The following is a 22,599-nucleotide window of genomic DNA, read 5'->3' as shown; positions in this document are numbered from 1 at the left end:
TTTAAATTCAAGCACATCCTCTGCCACGGTAGAAAGTCTACGGGCAATGTTCGCCACCCACGGTCTACCGGACTTCTTGGTCAGCGACAATGGCCCGTGATGGCAGGCAATGGAATTAACCATTTTAGAACGGCACCGTTCAAGCAGGCCTCAAATGGTCAGGCAGAATGAGCAGTGCAGATAATCAAACAGGGGATGCTCAGATTCCAAGGGGATTCCCTACAAACCCGCTTATCACGCCTCCTGTTGGCCTATAGATCCCGACCACACTCGCTCACAGGGGTTCCACCCGCAGAGCTACTAATGAAAAGGACGCTCAAAACCCGATTATGCCTTATACACTCCACCATGAAAGAAATTGTCGAGAGCAGGCGCCAGTCACAATATCACTACGATGGCAGGAATGCGAGGGCGCGATGTATTGATGTAAATGTTCCTATTTTTGTCCTCAACTACGCTGCAGGGCCCAATTGGCTCGCAGGCACTGTGGTTGCCAAAGAGGGAAATAGGATTCTGGTAGTTAAACTTACCAATGGGCAAATCTGCCGCAAACATGTGGATCAAACAAAAAGGAGGTTCAGCAACCCCATAGAAGAAGCAGAGGAAGAACACAATATAGAGTTCACTCCACCACAGGTGACTGAACACCGGAACCAAAGGGAGGAGAGCCCAGTCACTGTGGGCAGTCCGGACAGGCCTGAGGCACTGCAAACAGCAGACACTCAGGCCAGCGCCCAACTCAGGCGCTCTACAAGGGAGCGTAAACCACCAGAGAGACTTAACCTGTGATCCCAATAAAACTTTGGCGGGGGAGGTGATGTCATGTATTCAACCAGCATTGTAACCCATGTATAAACTGACCTAAGTTGTACACCGTGAGAACACTGACCACTAGGTGGGAGACACTCCTTACCTGGACCTTCAGGTATAAAAGGGGAAGCTCCACCCACCTTCATCACTTGAGTGCTAAGGAATAAAGGACAAGTCACAGACTGACCTTCTTTCAAGCATGGGCCTCGTGTGCATTTATACTGTGTCGTAAGGACGTATCAACTACCCCCCCACCCCCAGTCACTACACCCCCCTGCCCTCAGTCACTTCCCCCCCTGCCCTCAGTCACTACCCCCCCACCCTCAGCACTACCCACCTGCCCCCCACCCCCTGCCCTCAGTCACTACCCCCCCTGCCCCCCACCCCCCCCTCAGTCACTTCCCACCCCGCCCTCAGTCACTTCCCCCCCGCCCTCAGTCACTACCCCCCATGCTGCCCCCCACCCTCAGTCACTAACTCCCATGCTGCCCCACCTGCCAATGGCTGAGTCTGCCCCTTCACAGGTGCAGGAGGAGCAGTCTGCAGGCCCCAAACCCCAGGGGACGTTGGCCAAGAGCATCTCTCCAGGCGGATCCGGGATCAGAGCAGCCGGCCTCTACCTCTGCCACAGGGGTTGCACCACATAGAAGGAAAAGGCAGAGCAAGGTCTTGTAGTTGTGCGGTACGGTAGCGAGTGGTTATGTTACTGGACGAGTAATCCAGAGGCTAATGGTCCAGAGACGCGAGTTCAAAATCCACCACGGCAGCTGGGGAATTTAAATTCAATTAATTTATTAAATCTGAAATAGAAGGCTAGCATCAATAATAACTGTGACCACGAAACCACTGGATTGTCATAAAAATATATCTGGTTCACTAATGCCTCTTTAGGGAAGGAACCTGCTGCCCTTACCTGGCCTGGTGTATATGTGACTCCAACGTGGCTGACTATTAATTGCCCCCTAGCAAGCCACTAAGTTATATCAAACGAATACAAAAAACAACAATAATAAAACCGGATGGACCACTCGGCATCGACCTAGGCATTAGCTTCGGACACGACTATGGCACACCCAGCCCAATCGACCCGGCAAAGTCCTCCTCACTTGTGCCAAAATTGAGAGAACTGGCCCATGGACTAGTCATTCTCAGATAATCCTACCTTTCAGCCAACGTTCCAGGCACCTCCATCACCATCCCTGGGTATGTCCTGTCCCACCAGTAGGGCACCATCCTCACAGACGCATCTGTCCATGTTGGTGGGAATAACTGCGCAGTCATTGTGGAGGCAAAGTCCTGTTTTCACGCTGAAGACACACTCCATCATGTTGTGTGGCACTACCACTGTGCTAAATGAGATAGATTCAGAACAGATCTAGCAGCTCAAAGCTGGGCATCCATGAGGCACTGTGGGCCATCAGCAGCAGAAGAATTGTATTCCACCACAATCTGTAACCTCATGGTCCGGCATATCCCGCACTCTACCATTACCACCAAGCCAAGGGGCTAACCCTGGTTCAATCAGGATTGTAGAAGAGCATGCCAGGAGCAGCACCAGGTGTACCTAAAATTGAGATGCCAACCTGAGGAAGCTGCAACACAGGACTACATGCATGCTAAACAGCGGAAGCCGCATGCTATAGACAGACACCTCCTAAGCGATCTCACAACCAACGAATCAGATCAAGGCTCTGCAGTCCTGCCACATCCAGTCGTGAACGATGGTGAATTAAACAACTAACGGGAGGAAGAAGCTCCATGAATATTTCCATCTCCTATGAAGGCAGAGCCAAGAACGCGAGCGCAAAAGACAAAGCTAAAGCGTAGACAACTATTGTCATCCAGAAATACCCAGTGCATGATCCATATCGGCCTCCTCCTGAGGTCTCCACCATTGCAGAAGTCCACTAGGGGGAAAGGTAGGGCAACTTAAAGTCAGAGCTCCCTGGATGGTGAAAGAGATAGAGAGTAAGATGAAGCAGAAAAAGAGCGCGTATGACCGATGTCAGGTCGAGAAAACATCTGAGAATCAGGCTGAATATAGAAAGTTGAGAGAAGTGAAAAAGAAAATAAGAGGGACAGAGAGAGGGTCTGAGAATAGTTTGGCAACTAACATAAAATACAAAAGTCTTCCACAGGCATATAAATTGTAAACGGGTAGTCAGAGGAGGGGTGGGACCGATTAGGGACCAAAAAGGAGACCTAGACATGGAGGCAGAGGACATGCCTGAGGTACCAAATGAGTACTTTGCATCTGTCTTCACCAAGGACATAGTAACGGAGGAGGTAGAGGAGATACTGGATGGGAGAAGAATTAATGAAGACGAGGTACTGGAAAGGCTGGCCATACTTAAAGTAGCTAAATCACCAGGACCGGATAGGATGCATCCTAGGACGCTGAGGGAAGTGAAGGAAGAAATCGCGGAGGTACTGCCCATAATCTTCCAATCCTGCTTAGAAACAGGTGGTGCCAGAGGACTGGAGAATTGCAAATGTTACATCCTTGTTCAAAAAAGGTGTAAGGATAAACCCAGCAACTACAGGCCAGTCAGTTTAACCTCGGTAGTGGGGAAGCTTTTAGAAATAATAATTGTCATTTCAACAAGTGTGGATTCATTATGGATTTATTAAAGGCAAATTGTTTTTCACCAACTTGATTGAGCATTTTAAGAGCTAACAGAGAGGGTTGATGAGGGCAATGTGGATGACATGGTTTACGTGGATTTCCAAAAGGTGTTGGACAAAGTGCCACATAATATGCTTGCCAGAAAAGTTGCCATGGATATGAAATTGGCTAAGTGACAGGAAAGAGAAAGAACTGGAGGGAGGTATAAAGTTGTATTCCCCCGGGGTCGGTACTAGGACCACTGCTTTTCTTGATATATATTAATGACTTGGACGTGGGTGTACAGGGCACTATTTCAAAATGTGGAAGTATAGTGAACAGTGAGGAGAGTGATAGACCTCAAGAGGATATAGACAGGCTGGTGGAATGGGCGGACACGTGGCAGATGAAATTTAATGCAGAAAAGTTCGAAGTGATACAGTTTGGTAGGAAGGCGAGGAGAGGCAATATAAACGAGAGGATACAACCCTAAAGGGGGTGCAGGAACAGAGACCTTCATGGGCTCTACAGGCTAAGTGGCCTACTTCTGGCTGTAACCATTGTATGATAAGCCAGTCTTCAGCCAATTTGATTCACTCCACATGATATCAAGAAACGGCTGAGCGCACTGGATACAACAAAGTCTACGGGCTCTGACAACCTCTTGGCTTCTGCTCCAGAACTAGCCGTGCCTCTAGCCAAGCTGTTCCAGTACAGCTACAACTACCCGTCAAAGTGGAAAACTGCCCAGGTATGTCCTGTCCATAAAAAGCATGACAAATCCAATCCGACCAGTTACTGCCCCATCAGTCTACTCTCAATCATCACAAAGTTATGGAAGGTGCTGTCGATTGGGTTATCAAGCGGCACTTATTCACCAATAACCTGCTCACTGATGCAGTTTGGGTTCCTCCAGGATAACTTGGCTCCAGACCTCATTCCAGTCTTGGCCCAAACATGGACAAAAGAGCTGAATTCCAGAGGTGAGGTGAGAGTGACTGCCCTTGACATCAAGGCAGCATTTGACCGAGTGTGGCATGAAGGAGCCCCAGTAAAACTGACGTCAATGGGAATCGGGGGAAAACTCTCCACTGGCTGGAGTTATACCTAGCACAAAGGAAGATGCTTGCGGTTGTTGGAGGCCCATATTCTCAGCCCAGGACATCACGACAGAGTTCCTCAGGGCAGTGTCCTTGGCCAAACCATCTTCAGCTGCTTCATCAATGACCTTTATCTCCATCATAAGGTCAGGTGTGAGGCTGTTCGCTAATGATTGCACAGTGTTCAGTTCAATTGGCAACTCCTCAGGAAATGAAGCAATCCATACCCACATACAGCAAGACCTGGACAACATTCAGGCTTGGGCTGATAAGTGGCAAGTAACATTCGCACCACACAAGTGCCAGGCAATGATCATCTCCAACAAGAGAAAGTCTAACCACTGCTCCTTGACATTCAACAGCATTACCGTCGCCAAATTCTCCACCATCAACATCCTGGGGGTCACCATTGACCACAAACTTAACTGGACCAGCCACATAAATATTGTGGCAACAAGAGCGGGTCAGAGGCTGGGTATTCTGCAGCGAGTGTCTCACCTCCTGACTCCCCAAAGTCTTTCCATCATCTACAGGGCACAAGTCAGGAATGTGATGGAATACCCCCCACTTGCCTGGATGAGTGCAGCTCCACCAACACTCAAGAAGCTCGACACCATCCAGGACAAAGCAGCCCACTTGATTGGCACCCCATCCACCACCTTAAACATTCACTCCCTCCACCACCGGTGCATCGTGGTTGCAGTGTGTACCATCTACACGATGCACTGAAGCAACTTGCCAAGGCTTCTTCGGCAGCACCTCCCAAACTCGGACCGCTACCATCTAGAAGGACAAGGGCAGCAGGCGCATGGGAACACCATCACCTGCAAGTTCCCCTCCATGTCACACACCACCTTGACTTGGAAATATATTGGCTGTTCCTTCATCATCGCTGGGTCAAAATCCTGGAACCCCAAATCTAACAGCACTGTGGGAGTACCTTCACCACACGGACTGCAGCGATTCAAGAAGGCGGCTCACTACCACCTTCTCAAGGGCAATAAATGTTGGCCATTCCTGGTGTCACATATTTCTGTCAACTTTTCCCATTATCATTTCCTATGCCCTCATTTATAATGGAAACTGTCTATGTAAACGTCACAGTGTAATTACAGCCTCCTACCTGTGGTGGCACTGTAGTGTTACATCTCCCACTGCTCAGCCTGTATGGGAAAGAAACTCCCTCGCTCCAACCAAATCTACCTCCCGGTTTCCCATATCACTGCCAATTTTGCTTTTTAATGATGAATGAAATAAAAATAAAGACGGAATGTATGACTTTAAAATAGTAATGGAGTTATACTCTGGTCTAATTATTCGCCACCCTCTAACTCTCCGTCAGCTGGAAACTACACTTGGTCTTCACTTGCCAAGTGCATTTCGCCGGACACTGATGAGTATTGTATTAAATATTAAAGTCCACATTTCATGTCAATATTTGTAATGGGAATTCACTCCCTCTCTCTGCCAACAATGGCCACTCTTATATATTTTGCCCACCCCCAGACACAATGGTTTCACCTGCCCTTTATTCACAGACCTTACGATGCGTCGGCAAGATCCTACAAATCCCCTGGGAGGACAGACGCACCAAAATTAGTGTCCTCATCCAGGCCAACATCCCCTGCATTGAAGCACTGACCACACTTGATCAGCTCTACTGGGCAGGCCACATTGTCCACACGGACCGCTAAACATCCGTAAGACAAAGGTCCTCCACCAGCCTGTCCTTCACGCACAGCACTGCCCCCCTGTCATCAAGATCCATGGCGCGGCCCTGGACTACGTGGACCATTTCCCATACCTCAGGAGACTTTTATCAACAAAAGCAGACATTGATGAGGAGATTCAACATCACCTCCAGTGCACCAGTGCAGCCTTCGGCCACCTGAGGAAAAAAGTGTTTGAAGACCAGGCCCTCAAATCTACCACAAAGCTCATGGTCTACAGTGCTGTAGTAATACCCACCCTCCTGTATGGCTCAGAGACATGGACCATGTACAGTAGACACCTCAAGTCGCTTGAAAAATACCACCAACGATGTCTCCGCAAGATCCTACAAATCCACTGGGAGGACAGATGTACCAACATCAGCGTCCTCGTCCAGGCCAACATCCCCAGCATTGAAGCACTGACCACACTTGATCAGCTCTGCTGGGCAGGCCACATTGTCCACATGCCAGACACGAGACTCCCAAAGCAAGCGCTCTACTCAAACTTCTTCATGGCAAATGAGCCAAAGGTGGACAGAGGAAACGTTTCAAGGACACCCTCAAAGCCTCCCTGATAAAGTGCAACATCCCCACTGACACCTGGGAGTCCCTGGCCAAAGATCGCCCTAAGTGGAGGAAGTGCATCCGTGAGGACGCTGAGCACCTTGAGTCTCATCGGCGAGAGCATGTGGAAATCAAGCGCAGGCAGCGGAAAAAATGTGCGGCAAACCTGTCCCACCCTCCCTTACCCTCAACAAATGTATGTCCCACCTGTGGCAGAGACTGTGTCTCTCGTATTGGACTGTTCATCCACCTAAGAACTCATTCTAAGAGTGGAAAAAAGTCTTCCTCGATTCCGAGGGACTGCCTATGATGATGATTCACGGACTCTCTGTGTTGTGTATGCAATAACTGTTAGACTGAGTACTGTTTAACTCCAAGAGGTATGATCTTGGCTCCGCTTTATTAAGACCCAAAGTGGCTAATATACAAAATGGCTGGCCTTTTATACTTGGGCTGTACACACATCCCTCGGATTCGAGGAAGATTTGCTTCCACTCTTAAAATGAGTTCTTAGATGGCTGTACAGTCCAATACGAGAGCCACAGTCTCTGTCACAGATAGTCGGCAGGTAGTCGTTGAGGGAAAGGGTGGGTGGGATTGGTTTGCTGCACGCTATTTGCCATGAAGGAGTTCCGAGTCGAGCGATTGCTTTAAGAATCTTGTGACTGGTCGAGTGTGGTCAGTGCTTCAATGCTGGGGATGTTGGCCTGGTCGAGGATGCTAATGTTTTGTTTCAACACACTCCCGGGACCTAAGCATCCAATGTGCATTTCACTTTGAAGCATTTTACACTCCATGTATAAGGGCTGGTGCTGTTCCCTGCATTTTTCCTGCAGTTGTCGCGCTGCAAAGATCATGTCCGTTGTACCCCGTAGGGGACGAAATCTGCACTGTGACTCTGGGAGGAGCTGCTCGGCCACAGGGAGAAGACGGCTGAGGAGGACTCTAGCGACTACTTTCCCAGTGGCTGATAGCAGGGAGATTCCTCTGTAGTTGCCGCAGTTGCTCTTGTCCCCTTTTTGAAAGATGGACACGATCACTGCATCTCTGAGATCTCCGGGCATGCTCTCCTCCTTCCAGATGAGGGATGAGGTCATGTATTCGCGCCAACATTGCCTCTCCGCTATACCTTAGTGCCTCAGCAGGGATACCATCCGCTCCCGTAGCCTTGTTGTTCTTAAGCTGTCTTATGGCTTTTTCTACCTCAACATAGCCCCAAAGCGGAGGGGGCAGGAGAAGCAGTGCCGCAAAAAAGTCAATGCCGGGGCACTTAAAGACCCAGCTAAGAGAGCCCTATACAGCCAGCGCCTCACAGCTAACCTGGCATGCCTTGATGACCCTGAGCCACAGAATGCCTACAGTGCCTGGTCTGCCCTCCAGACCTCCATAACCAGTGCCTGCAAAGAGATGCTCGGTCACTCAACCAGGAAACACCAGGACTGGTTTGATGAGAACGATCAGGAGATCCAAGAGCTAATAGATTGCAAGCGTAGGGCATTTCTGAGCCTTAAGCAACAACCCAACTTGGGAGCAGCAAAGCAGCATTACAGGTGGCTCAAGGCTGAGGTCCAACAAAAAACCCGGGACCTAAAGAATAGGTGGTGGATGGAGAAGGCACAAGAGATACAGCAATTGGCCGATAGCCATGATATGCGAGGATTCTTCATCGCAGTCAAGGCCAAGCTCCCAAGGCCCCACCCCACTGCTGGCCAAGAACGGGGAAACACTCATCAAGGACACCGAGGCAGTCAGGGCCCACTGGAAGGAGCACTTCAAAGATCTCCTCAATCGAGACTCTGCCTTTGACTTGAGTGTTCTCGACTCCATCCCGCAGCATGCTACCCGCCACCACCTCAGTGAGACCCCAACACTGCACGAGGTAGAAAAAGCCATAAGATAGTGTACACCACGCGGTCTGTGGCCGAGGCTGATGCGGTGATGTTCCAAACTGTGCTTTCCCCTCTGGGTCCTGGGTTCTTATCCAGCCTAGATCGTCAATGGAAGCCTTCTCTTTGTCAGCTCTCAGACTCTTGTTTGAAATCAGTCAAAGAAATGCTTGCATTTCTATCACAGCTTTCACAACCTTGGAAGTCAATGGTGGTTGACTCTTAACTGCCCTCTGAAATGGCCCATCAAGCCACTCAGTTGTATTTTGAGGTTGTGCCCCCTAGTTCTAGTCTCCCCGACCAGTGGAAACAACCTCTCTGCCTCTATCTTGTCTATCCCTTTCCTTATAGAAACATTTAAAATAATGAAAGGGATAGACAAGATAGAGGCAGAGAGGTTGTTTCCACTGGTCGGGGAGACTAGAACTAGGGGGCACAACCTCAAAATACGGGGGAGCCAATTTAAAACCGAGTTGAGAAGGAATTTCTTCTTCCAGAGGGTTGTGAATCTGTGGAATTATCTGCCCAAGAAAGCAGTTGAGGCTAGCTCATTGAATGTATTCAAGTCACAGATAGATAGATTTTTAACCAATAAGGGAATTAAGGGTTACGGGGAGCGGGTGGGTAAGTGGAGCTGAGTCCACGGCCAGATCAGCCATGATCTTGTTGAATGGCGGAGCAGGCTCGAGGGGCTAGATGGCCTACTCCTGTTCCTAATTCTTATGTTCTTATGTTCTTATAAGGCAGCTCACCACCACCACCATTTCAAGGGCAATTAGGATTGGGCAATAAATGTTGGCCTTGCCGGTGTAAAGTCCTTACTCTACAGCATGAAACCACACGAGGCACGTTCCAGGGACAAGGCCACTCAGTGACGTTAACTTTTTATTCAGCACTCCAGAAGTGATGACCCTGCGTTGGACCTCTCTTTATATACCTGAGTGATCAGGTAAGGAGTGTCTCCCACAAGTTCACTCCCTGTGGTCAAGGTGTGCATCTGTGTTGAGTGTATACAGTAATACAGTGGTGTTACATTGTAGTTACAAACATGACAACCTGTGATGCCCACATCCCGTGAACACGTAAAAAATGTTCCAAAGGACCCAATAAGGAAGTACTTCTGAAGTGTAAGCAGCCAATCAGTGCACAGCAAGCTCCCACAAACAGCAATGTGATAATGACCAGATAATCTGTTTTCGTGTTTATAATGTATTTGCTTCATGGGTTCTTTGCTTAAGAATTCATAGCAACACATTGCCATTAAGTACTAGTTGGTTTATTAGCAAAAGGTTTAACAATCACACTACACATTATCAGTTCATCCACCAGGCTCACAATCACCTGCCTAATCGTGGATCCCCCGAACCCAACTGGCTGGGGTTTTATTGAGTCTTGTAGACATCACGTGACTGGCTAAGCCACTCACAATGCAACAACGCTACAAAAGTGTGAGCATACCCACAGGTAGGTACATTACAGTGTTGTTGGTTGAGGGATAAATATTGGCCAGGACACGCCAGTCTGCAACAATGTCTAACCAGATCCTCGTTGGTGTGAACCAGTAGCAAAAAGAACTGTTGAAAGTTTGACCTAAATTGGCCTTCCCACAGAGGGTACAGAACTGGTGCGGGAAATGGAGCAATGAGACACATCTTCGCTCCTGTGAAGCTCTGGCGGAGATACACAGTGGGGCAGTTGTACTGTCTAATACCCCACTATCTGACCCACACATCGGTGTGCAATGTGACAGATCGTGTGCTGATAGGACACAGCAATCGGAAATAGTGCATCGTTTTCCAGCATTCACACTACACGCACCAGCAGAACTAGACGTAGCTTTTATTGAAGCATTAAAAGTTTTATGAGCTTGCAATATATTATATAAAATTACTATTGAAAATGCTGCACTATGATACAGCTGGGTGAGAAGCAACAATTTTCAAGTTTATGAAAAAAGCATCACTCCAAAAGCTGCATGGTTGAAGCTTACACTTCCCGGCGAGATGGTTCCTGGAGATTATCTGCCTTCTTGTTGCATCGGAAGATGTTGGGGCGATTTTTGTCTCACTAACTTCTCCCCTTGTGGGTCAATACCGTGGCAGTCAGACCGGAATGAAGCGGGAGATCACCGTGCCAACTTACCGCTGTATTACCCACCATCAGGTTATCGGATGAACTGCCATCCTCATCACTGAGGCTCCCGCTGTAAATGGACAGGTGTCTCTGCCATACATTCTCAAACCCTCCCTGATAAAGTGCAACATCCTCACCGGCACCTGGGAGTCCCTGGCCCAAGACCGCCTTAAGTGGAGGACGAGCATCCGCTGAGCACCTCGAGTCTCGTCGCCGAGAGCATGCAGAGACCAAGCGCAGGCAGCAGGAAGAGCGTGTGGCAAACCAGTCCCACCCACCCTTTCCTGCAACCACCTGCGACAGAGACTGTAATTCCCATATTGGACTGTACAGTCACCTGAGAACTCACTTTTAGAGTGGAAGCAAGTCTTCCTCAACTCCGAGGGACTGCCTATGATGATGATGAGCTGCTCTGGTCATGATCTTCCAAAGATCTCAATGCAGGAAATATCCCCTTAGATTGAAAAATTGCCAAAGTCACTCCACTATTCAAGAAGGGTAGGAGAAATAAACTAGGAAATTATAAGCCTATTAGTCCAACATCTTTTGTATGGAAATTACTGGAATCTGTTATTCGGGACAGAGAGACTAGGCACTTGGACAAAGATGAGCTGATCAGAGAGCCAGCGTGGCTATGTAATGGGCAAGTCATGACTAACGAACCTAGTTACATTTGTTGAGCAGGTAACTAACATGGTAGATAAGGGAGTGTCTATGGATGTTATTTATATGGATTTCCAGAAGACATTTGCCAAGGTTCCACATAAGAGACTGTTTGCAAAAATGAGAGTGCATGGAAATTGGAGGCAACCTATTGGCTGGGGTAGGGAATTGGCTAGGGGGTAGGAGGCGGAGAGTCGGGGTAACGGGTATTTACTCCAATTGGCAGGATGTGACTAGTGGTCCCCCAAGGATCTGTACTGGGGCCTCGGCTTTTGCGGCTGGGCAAAACTGTGGCAGATGGAGTTCAATTTGCGGAAGTGTGAGGTCATCCACTTGGAATTGAGAAAGATGGATCAGAGTATTTTCCAGACGGTGAGAAGCGAGGGACTGTGGAGGGGCTGAGAGATTTAGGGGCCCATGTACAGAAATCAGTAGAAGCTAGTGGGCAGGTCCAACAAACCATTAAAGAGGCTAACGGAATGTGGGCCTTTATCTCGGGGGCTGGAATACAAAGTGTGGAAGTTATGTTACAGCTGGACAGAGCTCGGGTCAGACCCCCGGACACTGCATCCAGTCCTGGGCCCCGCCCCTCAGGGAGGATATATCGGCCTCGGAGGGGGAGCAGTGCAGATTCGCCAGAATTATACCGGGGCTGAGAGGGTTAAATTATGGGGACAGGTTGCACAGACTGGGCCTGTATTCCCCGAGTACCGAGGGTTAAGGGGTGAACTGATTGAGGTCTTCAAGAAGATTAAAGAATTTGATAGGGGAGATCGAGAGAAACTATTCCCTCTGTTAGGGGAGTCCAGAACAAGGGGGCAGAACATTAACATTAGAGCCAGGCCGTTCAGGAGTGATGTCAGGAAGGACTTCTTCACACACAGGGTGACGGGAATCTGGAACTCTCTCCCCCAAATAGCTGTTGAGTCCAGGGGTCAATTGTAAATTTCAAAACTGAGCTCGATAGGTATTTGTTAGGTAAGGGCATTAAGGGTTACGGAACCAAAGCGGGTAGATAGAGTTAAGATACAGATCAGCTGCGGTCTACCTGAACACTAACAGCATGCGTGTCAGGAGGTGGGGGTTCCCAAAGCTGAGTAAGGGGATTGCCAGCTGCTCCAGAGGTTGACCCTTTGGGAAAGTCACGTGGATTCCGATGTAACGTACGTGCTGCTGTAAACTCTGCCGCTTGTCCAACTCTCCCGCTAATCCTTTCCATTCCTGACACTCCTGCCCCTTCATCGTCGCTGGGTCACAATCCTGGAACTCCCTCCCTAACAGCACTGTGGGAGCACCTTCACCACACGGTCTGCAGCGGTTCAGGAAGGCGGCTGACCGCAACCTTCTCCAGGGGCAATTAGGGGATGGGCAATAAATGCTGGCCTTGCTAGCGATGCCCACATCCCAAAACTAAAACAAATTTTAAAAAGTTATAAAACACCTGGCAAATTGGAACAAGGGGCCCAGATTTTCCTCATCAGTGCCCAGGCAAAAGTGCTCCATTAAAGAGGGTGAGCCACTCCCAGGAGCAGAGATGCTCGTGTCGGGAGTTGAGGAGCAACATCTAGACCCAATGGATCAAAGCCTGACAGCACTGAAGCTTCTCATGGTCACCTATGTTCACTATTGCTTTAAGCTGAAGGCAGTTCAAAGATCTCTAATCAATTATTTTGCACAGTTTGCCGATTGCAAAAATGTAAAGCAGGCAGCGGTAACCCTACACCAGGCCCACTGCTGGTTCTATTGTACCGGGCTGGGTCCCTCTCTCGGAGCTGCTCCCGGCTCTTACACTGCCACACTGTTGGGGATTCTGTCTGGAGACATGTAGTAATACGGGAGCTTCTTGTTCTTATTGCGCTCGGTGATATGCTGGGTAATCTCTTGAAGGTGGGTCCGGAATCTCTCCATCGCTTCCTTGACCGGTTTCTCGATGAAGTGTTCATCTGTGTACATTCCCAGAAATTGCTGCAGAGATATCATTCATCCATCAATATTTAAATACCATTTATATAAATCATCCATCAATATTTAAATAGGAGAAAACATTTCAGGGCCACGGGGAAAGATCGGGGGAGGGGGACTTTCTGGACTGCTCGACCGATGGGCTGGTGCAGACCGATGGGCCGAATGGCCTCCTTCTGCGCTGTACTCTTCTGATTCTATATAAATCATCAATCAATATTCAAATAACATTTATATAAATTAATCAATATTTACAAATCATTTATAAAAATTACTGATCAATATTTAGGAGAATGGAGGGAGAGAGCGGGACTGGGGGAGAGAGAGAGAGCGGGACTGGGGGAGAGAGAGAGGGATTGGTGAGAGAGAGAGAGAGAGAGAGAGGGATTGGGAGAAAGAGGCGGGGAAAGAAAAAAGGAAGGGAGCAGAGGGAAAGTTGAGTGAGGGGAGGGGGAAGAATGTGGGCTGGACTGAGAGAGAAGAGGGGTTATTGGTTTGATTTTTATTCCTGTATTTATCTATACCTGGATTGTACGCAGATAAATATATATGAATGTGGACCTGAATATAGTTCCTGGCTGCAGTCGCCCAGGTGAGGAAGCAGGATGCTTGTTGCGATTGCTATCCGGTGGGCAGAGGGGAGCACAGGGTGCCAGTTCGAATACGGCCAGAGCTTTGGGGAGGGTGGAAGGTGGAAGGCCGGCCGGGAGAGCATGGGAATATTCGAGAGTGGGGATAACAAAGGCCTTGACGAGGGTTTCTGCAGCGGATGGACTGAGGCCGGGGCCTCAGGAGACTGAACGTTAAATTTCAGGGGTTTGTAGCTGGTCACCCAATATGCAGCGAGAACCCCTCAGGCCGTGCAGGACCATGACCTCTTGCCTGGGGTGTGCTGGGCGTGTCTGGTCACATGTCGCTGGTTATCAGCTCTCTGTCCTACCTCATTGTCCTGGAACTGACTGAGTGCCCACACCGCACCCAGGTGCCAGCACGAACGCCCTCTATCGGGTAAACTCTCGATGATGTACTCAATGGTCACAGTCCCTTTCTCCGAAGGTGGGGGCTGGCGCATTGTGGGAGGAGAGTTTGGGATCCACGAGCTCCAGTCATACTTTAATCAAAGAAAAAATACATTTACAATAAAGAACTCACTCAAACTCAAAATCGATAAATTCCAATTGGTTTCTGCTCTCCAGATGTCTCCTCTTCTCTTTAGTGATGGGAATGTGAGTCAGCCACTCCGGGCTCAGTTCTTCATCATAGGAGGCCTTTATTTTAGAATTGCAACTCCCCACCCTCCCTCACACTGCGTGACAACAACAACTTGTATTTATATTGCGCCTTTAACATAGTGAAACGTCCCAAGATGCTTCACAGGGGTATTATGCGATAAGTATTTGACACTGAGCCGCATAAGTAGAAATTAGCACAGGTGCTTGGTCAAAGAGGGAGGTTTTAAGGAGCATCTTGAAGGAAGAAAGAGAGGTCGAGAGGCGGAGAGGTTTAGGCAGGGAGTTCCAGAGCCTGGGGCCCAGGCAACAGAAGGTACAGCCACCAATGGTTGTGCGATTATAATCAGGGATGCTCAAGAGGGCAGAATTAGAGGAGCGTAGATATCTCGGGGTGGGGGGTGGGGGGTTGTGAGGCTGGAGGAGATTACAGAGATAGGGAGGTGCGAGGGCGAGGGATTTGAAAATAAGGATGAGAATTTTGAAATCGAGGCATTGCTTAACCAGGAGCCAATGTAGGTCAGTGAATACAGGGGTGATGGGTGAGCGGGACTTGGTGCGAGTTAGGACACGGGAAGCCGAGTTTTGGATCACCTCTAGTTTACGTAGGGTAGAATGTGGGAGGCCAGCCAGGAGTGTGTTGGAATAGTCAAGTCTAGAGGTAACAAAGGCACGGATGAGGGCTTCAGCAGCGGATGTGCTGAGGCAGGGGACGGAGACGGGCGATGTTACGGAGGTGGAAATAGCCGATCTTAGTTATGCTGCGGATATGTGGTCAAAAGCTCATTTCAGGATCAAATATGTCACCAGGGTTGCGAACAGTCTGGTTCAGCCTCAGACAGAAGTTGGGGAGAGGGATGGAGTCAGTTTCTAGGGAATGGAATTTGTGGCTGGGATCGAAAACAATGGCTTCGGTCTTCCTAATATTCAATTGGAGAACATTTCTGCTCATCCAGAACTGGATATCGGACAAGAAGTCTGACAATTTAAAGACCGTGGAGGGGTCGAGAGAAATGGTAGTGAGGTAGAGCTGGGTGTACATGTGGAAACTGACGCTGTGTTTTCAGATGATGTCGCCAAGGGGCAACTTGTAGATGAAAAATAGGAGGGGCCCAAGGATAGACCCTTGGGGGACACCTGAGGTAACGATGCGGGGGTGGAAAGAGAAGCCATTGCAGGTGATTCACTGGCTACGATTAGATAGATACTGACCCGTCCCTCACTGACTTGATGTGTTTTTCATTCTTTTGTCCAGACACTTTTCCTGGACTCACTTTAACGGCTTAGCTGAAATTCTCAGTGCCCTTGATCTGGATTTCCTTGTCAGAGGGAAGCGCCATCTCCCACCTACTCTGCCAGTCCCTTCATTATATTAAACACCCCCCACCCTCATCTCCCGGGAGCAGCAGCCTCAGTAACCCAGTCTCTCATCGTAACTCCGTCCCTTTGTCCAGGGCAATCGATGCTGGATTTTGCCCAAAATCCATGTACCTTTCCGAAGGTCAGGACCCAAACTCAACACAAAGGGTGAATTTGGGCTTTGGGGCTAGAACAAATCGGGCGACAGTGAATCGGCAGCTCATTTCACAGGCTGCCCAGTTATCTTTTCCACTGAAAGCGATCAGGTGGGTGGAACTCGAGCTATCGCCAAAGACCACTTTCACCCCTGACATTTCGGGTGGTCCCTGCCCAGCACCTGCCTGTTTTATACTCTAAGCCTAGTTCTTCAGCCTCATCTTTGGGCCTGTCTCCAACTCTGCTCGGTGCCAGTTTCTGTTCTGCATCAGAGGCACTGTCTAACACACGGTGTGGTGCTTTACTGTGTGATTCTCAGCCTTACTCGGGGGGTGCATTTACCCTCTGGATCAGGGACCCCAAACAGACTGTACAAAACTAAACACAGCACAACCACGGAATCTGTCAATCATGATTAGCTCCATACCTGGCCAAAGTTGACTCCAGCATGTTGGGCAGAGGTGGTGAACATTATTAGCGTCAGATACTCGATCAGCTTCTCAATTGTCTTGATTGTTTTGGGAAATCCTGTATTTAGGAGAGATAATAATTGTTTTTTTAAGTGCCAGAACTTTAAAGATACTGAGATCATGGCCATGTGGTATTTGTGCTGGAACTGCATTTTATAAAATTCCTCGATCTGTCGTAACTGAGGATACTCTCACAGGAATATCACACACACCGATTTACAGTCTGTATGTGTATCACCATTCCTTTAATCCTTATAGATGGCAAGGGTTGAATAAAACAGTTGCACATACCAAGACTGGTTGTACAGGGAGTGAAGGGGGAGGGTGTTAATAAATGCAAAGATTATCAAGCCTCGAACTTATCACAAGACCCAACAAGATTCCACAGATGTTCTTCCAGTTTTTCATACTATCTTTCTGTAAATTTTGTGCTCAAGGTGAAGGATTTTAGTGCTAGGGGAAAAAAGGCTAACGTCTAACCCAATGCACCACGCCATCACAGAGTGTGTGACCCGTTGTCCTTGTTATGTACAGAATAAATCCACAGGACTGTATCGCAAGCTCAAACTGTTGTGACCTTGGCCTCTTTATTCAGACTCCGGAGTGGGGAAGCAGCATGGTGAATCACCTTTTATACCTGCTAGACCCAGGGTGCAAGGTGGCAAATCTTACATTTTGGTAAGGTTTACATACACACATAACATCACTCCCACCCCCCAAAGTCTTATGTGCAAGTTATTTGCAAGTTGAGGCGATGTGGTGCCTCGCCTCCCCGGGTCAGTCGCCTGGGTTGAAGTCCTGACGTGGTGGGTTCATCCTCGTGGTTGACGACGAAGTTGATCGTGTTAGTGGGTTGCTGGGAGCCAGGTCCTTTCACAGTGATTCCTGGTTATCTGTAGTGCGCAGTTTGGTCTTGTTCAAATGCTTTACTCGTTAGCCCAGTACATGGTTTCACAATCAAACGCTCCGTTTTCATCACATACACTCCATTTCCCCGCCTTGGCTAATGCAGTGCTGGCGGCCCAACTGGGGCCCTGAGCATGGTCTACATCACTTATTCTGATGTCGCGTGGAGGGGGCGTGCAATTATGGTGCATTCTCTGCTGATGGCATACGGAAGGCTCGGTTCTGAGTGATTCTGTCTGGTGACTGCGTAGCACCGAGGATGGCCAGGTCTGTAAGGAGTCTACCCAGACATGCGTGGTGCGAGATTTAGTGATTTGGGCTGCCTGCTCCGGGCTATTGTCGCTGACCCTGAGGTCTGGCAAGGCCCGGATGGCCGCAATGGCCTTGAGACTTTCGGTAGTGGTGGGAGGCCTAGTAGTCCCCGTGGACCTTGGGCCGTAATATGGGGGCCCTGGACCACTGACTTTGTGTAGCCGCCCTGCCTTGCCTTGCAACGTTGGGATGGGTTTATCGTCTCTTTGGCGGATAGGTTGCCACATCCTGTCTAGCAGTTCACCTTTGGCAGGTGGTAACATGGGATCCTGGCTGGTCCAGGTCCTAAGCTGGGCAGCCGTTACGGTTGACCCTCGCTTTCTAGCACTTCCACGACCGCGAGTAAGTCTGCAGGCTGCGCCGTTTCCACCCCGGGGGTGGGCATTGGTGGCCAATTGAGAGCATTAGAGCTGCTCTCAGTGCCTGGCCCGTGGCGGATCATGTTACAGTGCACAGACAGTGTTGGACATTCTCGAAACAAAGCATCGATAATGGTGCCTCTGCTCTCCCAAATTTGTGGGATGAGCAGCTTGTCTGACTCGAGCACATATTGGGACCCTCTTTGGTACGTCTCTATAGTCCCGTGAGTACAGGCTGCTGCTTTGTTTAACTTATTGGATACATGTTCAATCGTTTGGGGTTCGCCCGCTACTTTTACTTGCTGCACAACACTCCCGACCATGTGCGGTAACATCTCACTTGCTACGAATACTTTGTTAGATACATATACAGCTGTTTGGGGTTCGCCTGCACTTTGGCTTGCTGGACAACACATCAGACCCCGTGTGATAACACATCACTTGTTACAAGTACTTTGTCAGATACATATACGACCGGTTGGTGTTCGCCCGCTACTTTGGCTTGTTATAAGGTCCCTCCGACCCCATACAATGGTACATCATTGGCCGCGAAGGATCGCTCACATGGGTTACATAATGCAAACAACTTGTTGGAATGTGGTCAGTTCCTGGCCTTCTCAGTGGCCGCCCCTTTACCTTTGTCCCAAACCCAGTCGTCTTCCGTGCTGGGCGACACATTGCTCCGTTCCGTTGTGGCAACCTCCCGTGGTCTGGACGCTTTCACGTCCCGTGGTCTGGACGCATCTTCGTCCCGTGGTCTGGACGCACTCTCGTCCCGTGGTCTGGACGCACTCTCGTCCCGTGGTCTGGACGCACTCTCGTCCCGTGGTCTGGACACACTCTCGTCCGTGTCCGTGATGCCGACTGTCGCGATCTTCCTCTCCAGAGATTTTGCTACTGGCGTCAGGAAGACGCATTCAGATTGTTTCAGCCGGAGTCCCACTCCGCATGGTCGAACTGGAGCTTCTTCCATTGTCGCGAAAGGGGTCGTCGGCTTCGGGCGGTGGGTACCGCGCCTGTACCACTGCTCGGTTGATCTTCACCTCCTCGTGGTCGTGATGAGCGGCCTGTGCCTCGGGGATCTGCAAATGGATCTGCACTTTGATGCCTGGTTCGGCTGAAGGTGGGAGCTTGCTCAGCCTTTGAGAAGGGGAGACATTGTTCGCCGGAGAAGGTATGCAGGGGTCTTCCCAGTTCCACCGAATCTTCCCCATCCCACTTTCTACCAAGCAGCGTTGGCCGATCACCTGAAGCAATCCACAGTGCTAAATCGTGCACCGCTCCCTCATGGGATACTCTTATGTCCGCACTGCCAATAACTGGTATCAGTTCCTTGATGTAGGTGTGCAGCTTTGCCTGAATCGGGATCAGTTTGGGTCATTGTGCTTCGTTGCCCCACAGCCTCTCGAATGCCTTCTGGCTCAGAACTGATTGACTCGCCCCCGTGTATAGTACCGTGGAGACAGGAGTGCCGTTCGTTTCAACTTTTAACATTATCGGAGGGCTTTTGGTGGTGAAGGTGTGTATCCCATATACTTCCTCTTCATCCTCAAGTTCAGTTGCCTCACCTGCTCGTGATCCTCGCTGGATCGGTCGTCCTCCCCTGACTCTGCCACGTGGTGAGTCACAGGTCGTTTGCACATTCGCTGGAGGTGCCCCATTGTTCCACAGCCCTTGCACACATGGGGCTTGAATCGACATTGATGAGCTCGATGGCTGCCCCCACAGTGCCAACATGATGCTAATGGTTACGCATTCACACCTCACGGTGGACTCTGAGTCACTCTAGGCCTAGGTCTGGCCACTGCAGTTGTGTGGGCCCTGCCCTGTGCCGTTCTGCCTGCTAAAACCATTATTTTATGCACAGTGCTTGCCGGTGAGCTTCGATTCTGTGACGATATCTGTTTTGTTTTATCGCTCGTGGATATGAAGACTTGGGCTATCGTGATGGCATTGTTCAGATCTAGGGATTCGGCAGGCAGCAGCATCGTGGCCAATTCCAAACTCGAAAAAGTCCCGCAACATTTCCCCCAAGGATCCTGCAAATTCGCACTGTCTTAGGTCGGCCCCGGAGCGACGGTGCGTGTAAAAGTGATACTGACCATCAGGATGCTCTCCTTTGGCTTGAGATGTTCCCTAGCCAGCGTACACAGCTCTCCGAAAGATTTGTCCGTTGGTTTGACCGTGCCAGCAGATTGTTTAGGAGGCAATATACCGATGACCCACATACGGTGAGGAGAATCGCAGTTGGCCACAAAGTACTGGTCGAGGAGCTCAACAAAGGCTTCCCAATCATTACCCTCAACAAATCTCTCAAGAATACCAACGGCAGCCATTACCACATGAAAGTTCGTAATCCGTTATTAGTCGCCAATTTGTTATGTACATAATAAATCCACAGGACTGTATCGCAACCTCAAACTGTTGTGACATTGGTCTCTTTATTCAGACTGAAGAGTGGGGAAGCAGCATGGTGAATCACTTTTTATACCTGCTTGCACCAGGGTGCACAGGTGACGCTTAGGTCTCCCACAGGTGAGTCCTCTAGTGGCAAGTTTTACATTTTGGTAAGATTTACATACACACATAACAGTCCAAGAGTATGAAAGGTCAGTGTGTGAGCCCGTGTCCCAGAGTGTGAAAGGTCAGTGTGTGACCCAGTGACCCCGAGTGTGAAAGGTCAGTGTGTGACCCACTGTCCCAGAGTGTGAAAGGTCAGTGCGTGACCCACTGTCCCAGAGTGTGAAAGTTCAGTGTGTGACCCCGTGACCCAGAGTGTGAAAGGTCAGTGTGTGTCCCACTGTCCCAGAGTGTGAAAGGTCAGTGTGTGACCCAGTGTCCCAGAGTGTGAAAGATCAGTGTGTGACCCAGTGTCCCAGAGTGTGAAAGGTCAGTGTGTGACCCACTGCCCCGAGTGTGAAAGGTCAGTGTGTGACCCACTGTCCCAGAGTGTGAAAGGTCAGTGTGTGTCCCACTGTCCCAGAGTGTGAAAGGTCAGTGTGTGACCCAGTGTCCCAGAGTGTGAAAGATCAGTGTGTGACCCAGTGTCCCAGAGTGTGAAAGGTCAGTGTGTGACCCACTGCCCAGAGTGTGAAAGGTCAGTGGGTGACCCAGTGTCCCAGAGTGTCAAATGTCAGTGTGTGACCCACTGCCCAGAGAGTGAAAGGTCAGTGTGTGACCCACTGTCCCAGAGTGTGAAAGGTCAGTGTGTGACCCAGTGTCCCAGAGTGTGAAAGGTCAGAGTGTGACCCAGTGTCCAAGAGTGTGAAAGATCTGTGTGTGACCCAGTGTCCCAGAGTATGAAAGGTCAGTGTGTGACCCACTGCCCAGAGTGAGAAAGGTCAGTGTGTGACCCAGTGTCCCAGAGTGTGAAAGGTCAGTGTGTGACCCAGTGTCCAAGAGTGTGAAAGATCTGTGTGTGACCCAGTGTCCCAGAGTATGAAAGGTCAGTGTGTGACCCAGTGTGTGAAAGGACAGTGTGTGACCCCATGGCCCAGAGTGTGAAAGTTCAGTGTGTGACCCCATGTCCCAGAGTGTGAAAGTTCAGTGTGTGACCCAGTGTCCCAGAGTGTGAAAGTTCAGTGTGTGACCCACTGTCCCAGAGTGTGAAAGGTCAGTGTGTGACCCAGTGTCCCAGAGTGTGAAAGATCAGTGTGTGACCCAGTGTCCCAGAGTGTAAAAGGTTAGTGGGTGACCCAGTGTCCCAGAGTGTGAAAGGTCAGTGTGTGACCCACTGCCCAGAGTGTGAAAGGTCAGTGTGTGACCCAGTGTCCCAGAGTGTGAAAGGTCAATGTGTGACCCAGTGACCCCGTGTGAAAGGTCAGTATGTGACCCACTGTCCCAGAGTGTGAAAGGTCAGTGTGTGACCCAGTGTCCCAGAGTGTGAAAGGTCAGAATGTGACACCGTGTCCCAAAGAGTGAAAGGTCAGTATGTGACCCCATGTCCCAGAGTGTGAAAGGTCAGTATGTGACTCACTGTCCCAGAGTGTGAAAGGTCAGTGTGTGACCCACTGCCCAGAGTGAGAAAGGTCAGTGTGTGACCCAGTGTCCCAGAGTGTGAAAGGTCAGTGTGTGACCCAGTGTCCAAGAGTGTGAAAGATCTGTGTGTGACCCAGTGTCCAAGAGTGTGAAAGGTCAGTGTGTGACCCAGTGTCCCAGAGTGTGAAAGGTCAGTGTGTGACCCACTGTCCCAGAGTGTGAAAGGTCAATGTGTGACCCAGTGACCCAGAGTGTTAAAGGTCAGTGTGTGACCCCGTGTCCCACAGTCTGAAAGGTCAGTGTGTTACCCCATGCCATAGAGTGTGAAAGGTTAATGTGTGATCCACTGTCCCAGAGTGTAACAGGTCAGTGTGTGACCCAGTGTCCCTGAGTGT

General features: G+C 49.7%; 1 protein-coding gene across 2 annotated transcripts in view; it reads right to left on the bottom strand.

Annotated features, from left to right (window-relative positions):
- Positions 1–9,937: 9,937 nt before the first annotated feature.
- LOC139234947 (polyunsaturated fatty acid 5-lipoxygenase-like) overlaps positions 9,938–22,599 on the bottom strand; it is a 192,233-nt gene continuing 179,571 nt past the window's right edge. For both annotated transcript variants that reach the window (XM_070865923.1, XM_070865921.1), the window contains 3 exons: positions 16,607–16,707; positions 14,376–14,546; positions 9,938–13,438 (listed from right to left, as the gene is read on the bottom strand). In XM_070865923.1, the coding sequence (XP_070722024.1) occupies positions 13,259–13,438; positions 14,376–14,546; positions 16,607–16,707 (452 nt within the window). In that variant the 3' untranslated portion in view covers positions 9,938–13,258. The remainder of the gene's footprint in view (positions 13,439–14,375; positions 14,547–16,606; positions 16,708–22,599) is intronic.

Source organism: Pristiophorus japonicus, chromosome 22, assembly GCF_044704955.1.
Source record: "Pristiophorus japonicus isolate sPriJap1 chromosome 22, sPriJap1.hap1, whole genome shotgun sequence".
Classification (NCBI taxonomy): domain Eukaryota; kingdom Metazoa; phylum Chordata; class Chondrichthyes; family Pristiophoridae; genus Pristiophorus; species Pristiophorus japonicus.
The sequence above is the reverse complement of the archived record's forward strand: the minus strand, read 5'-3'. Positions and strand labels throughout refer to the sequence as shown.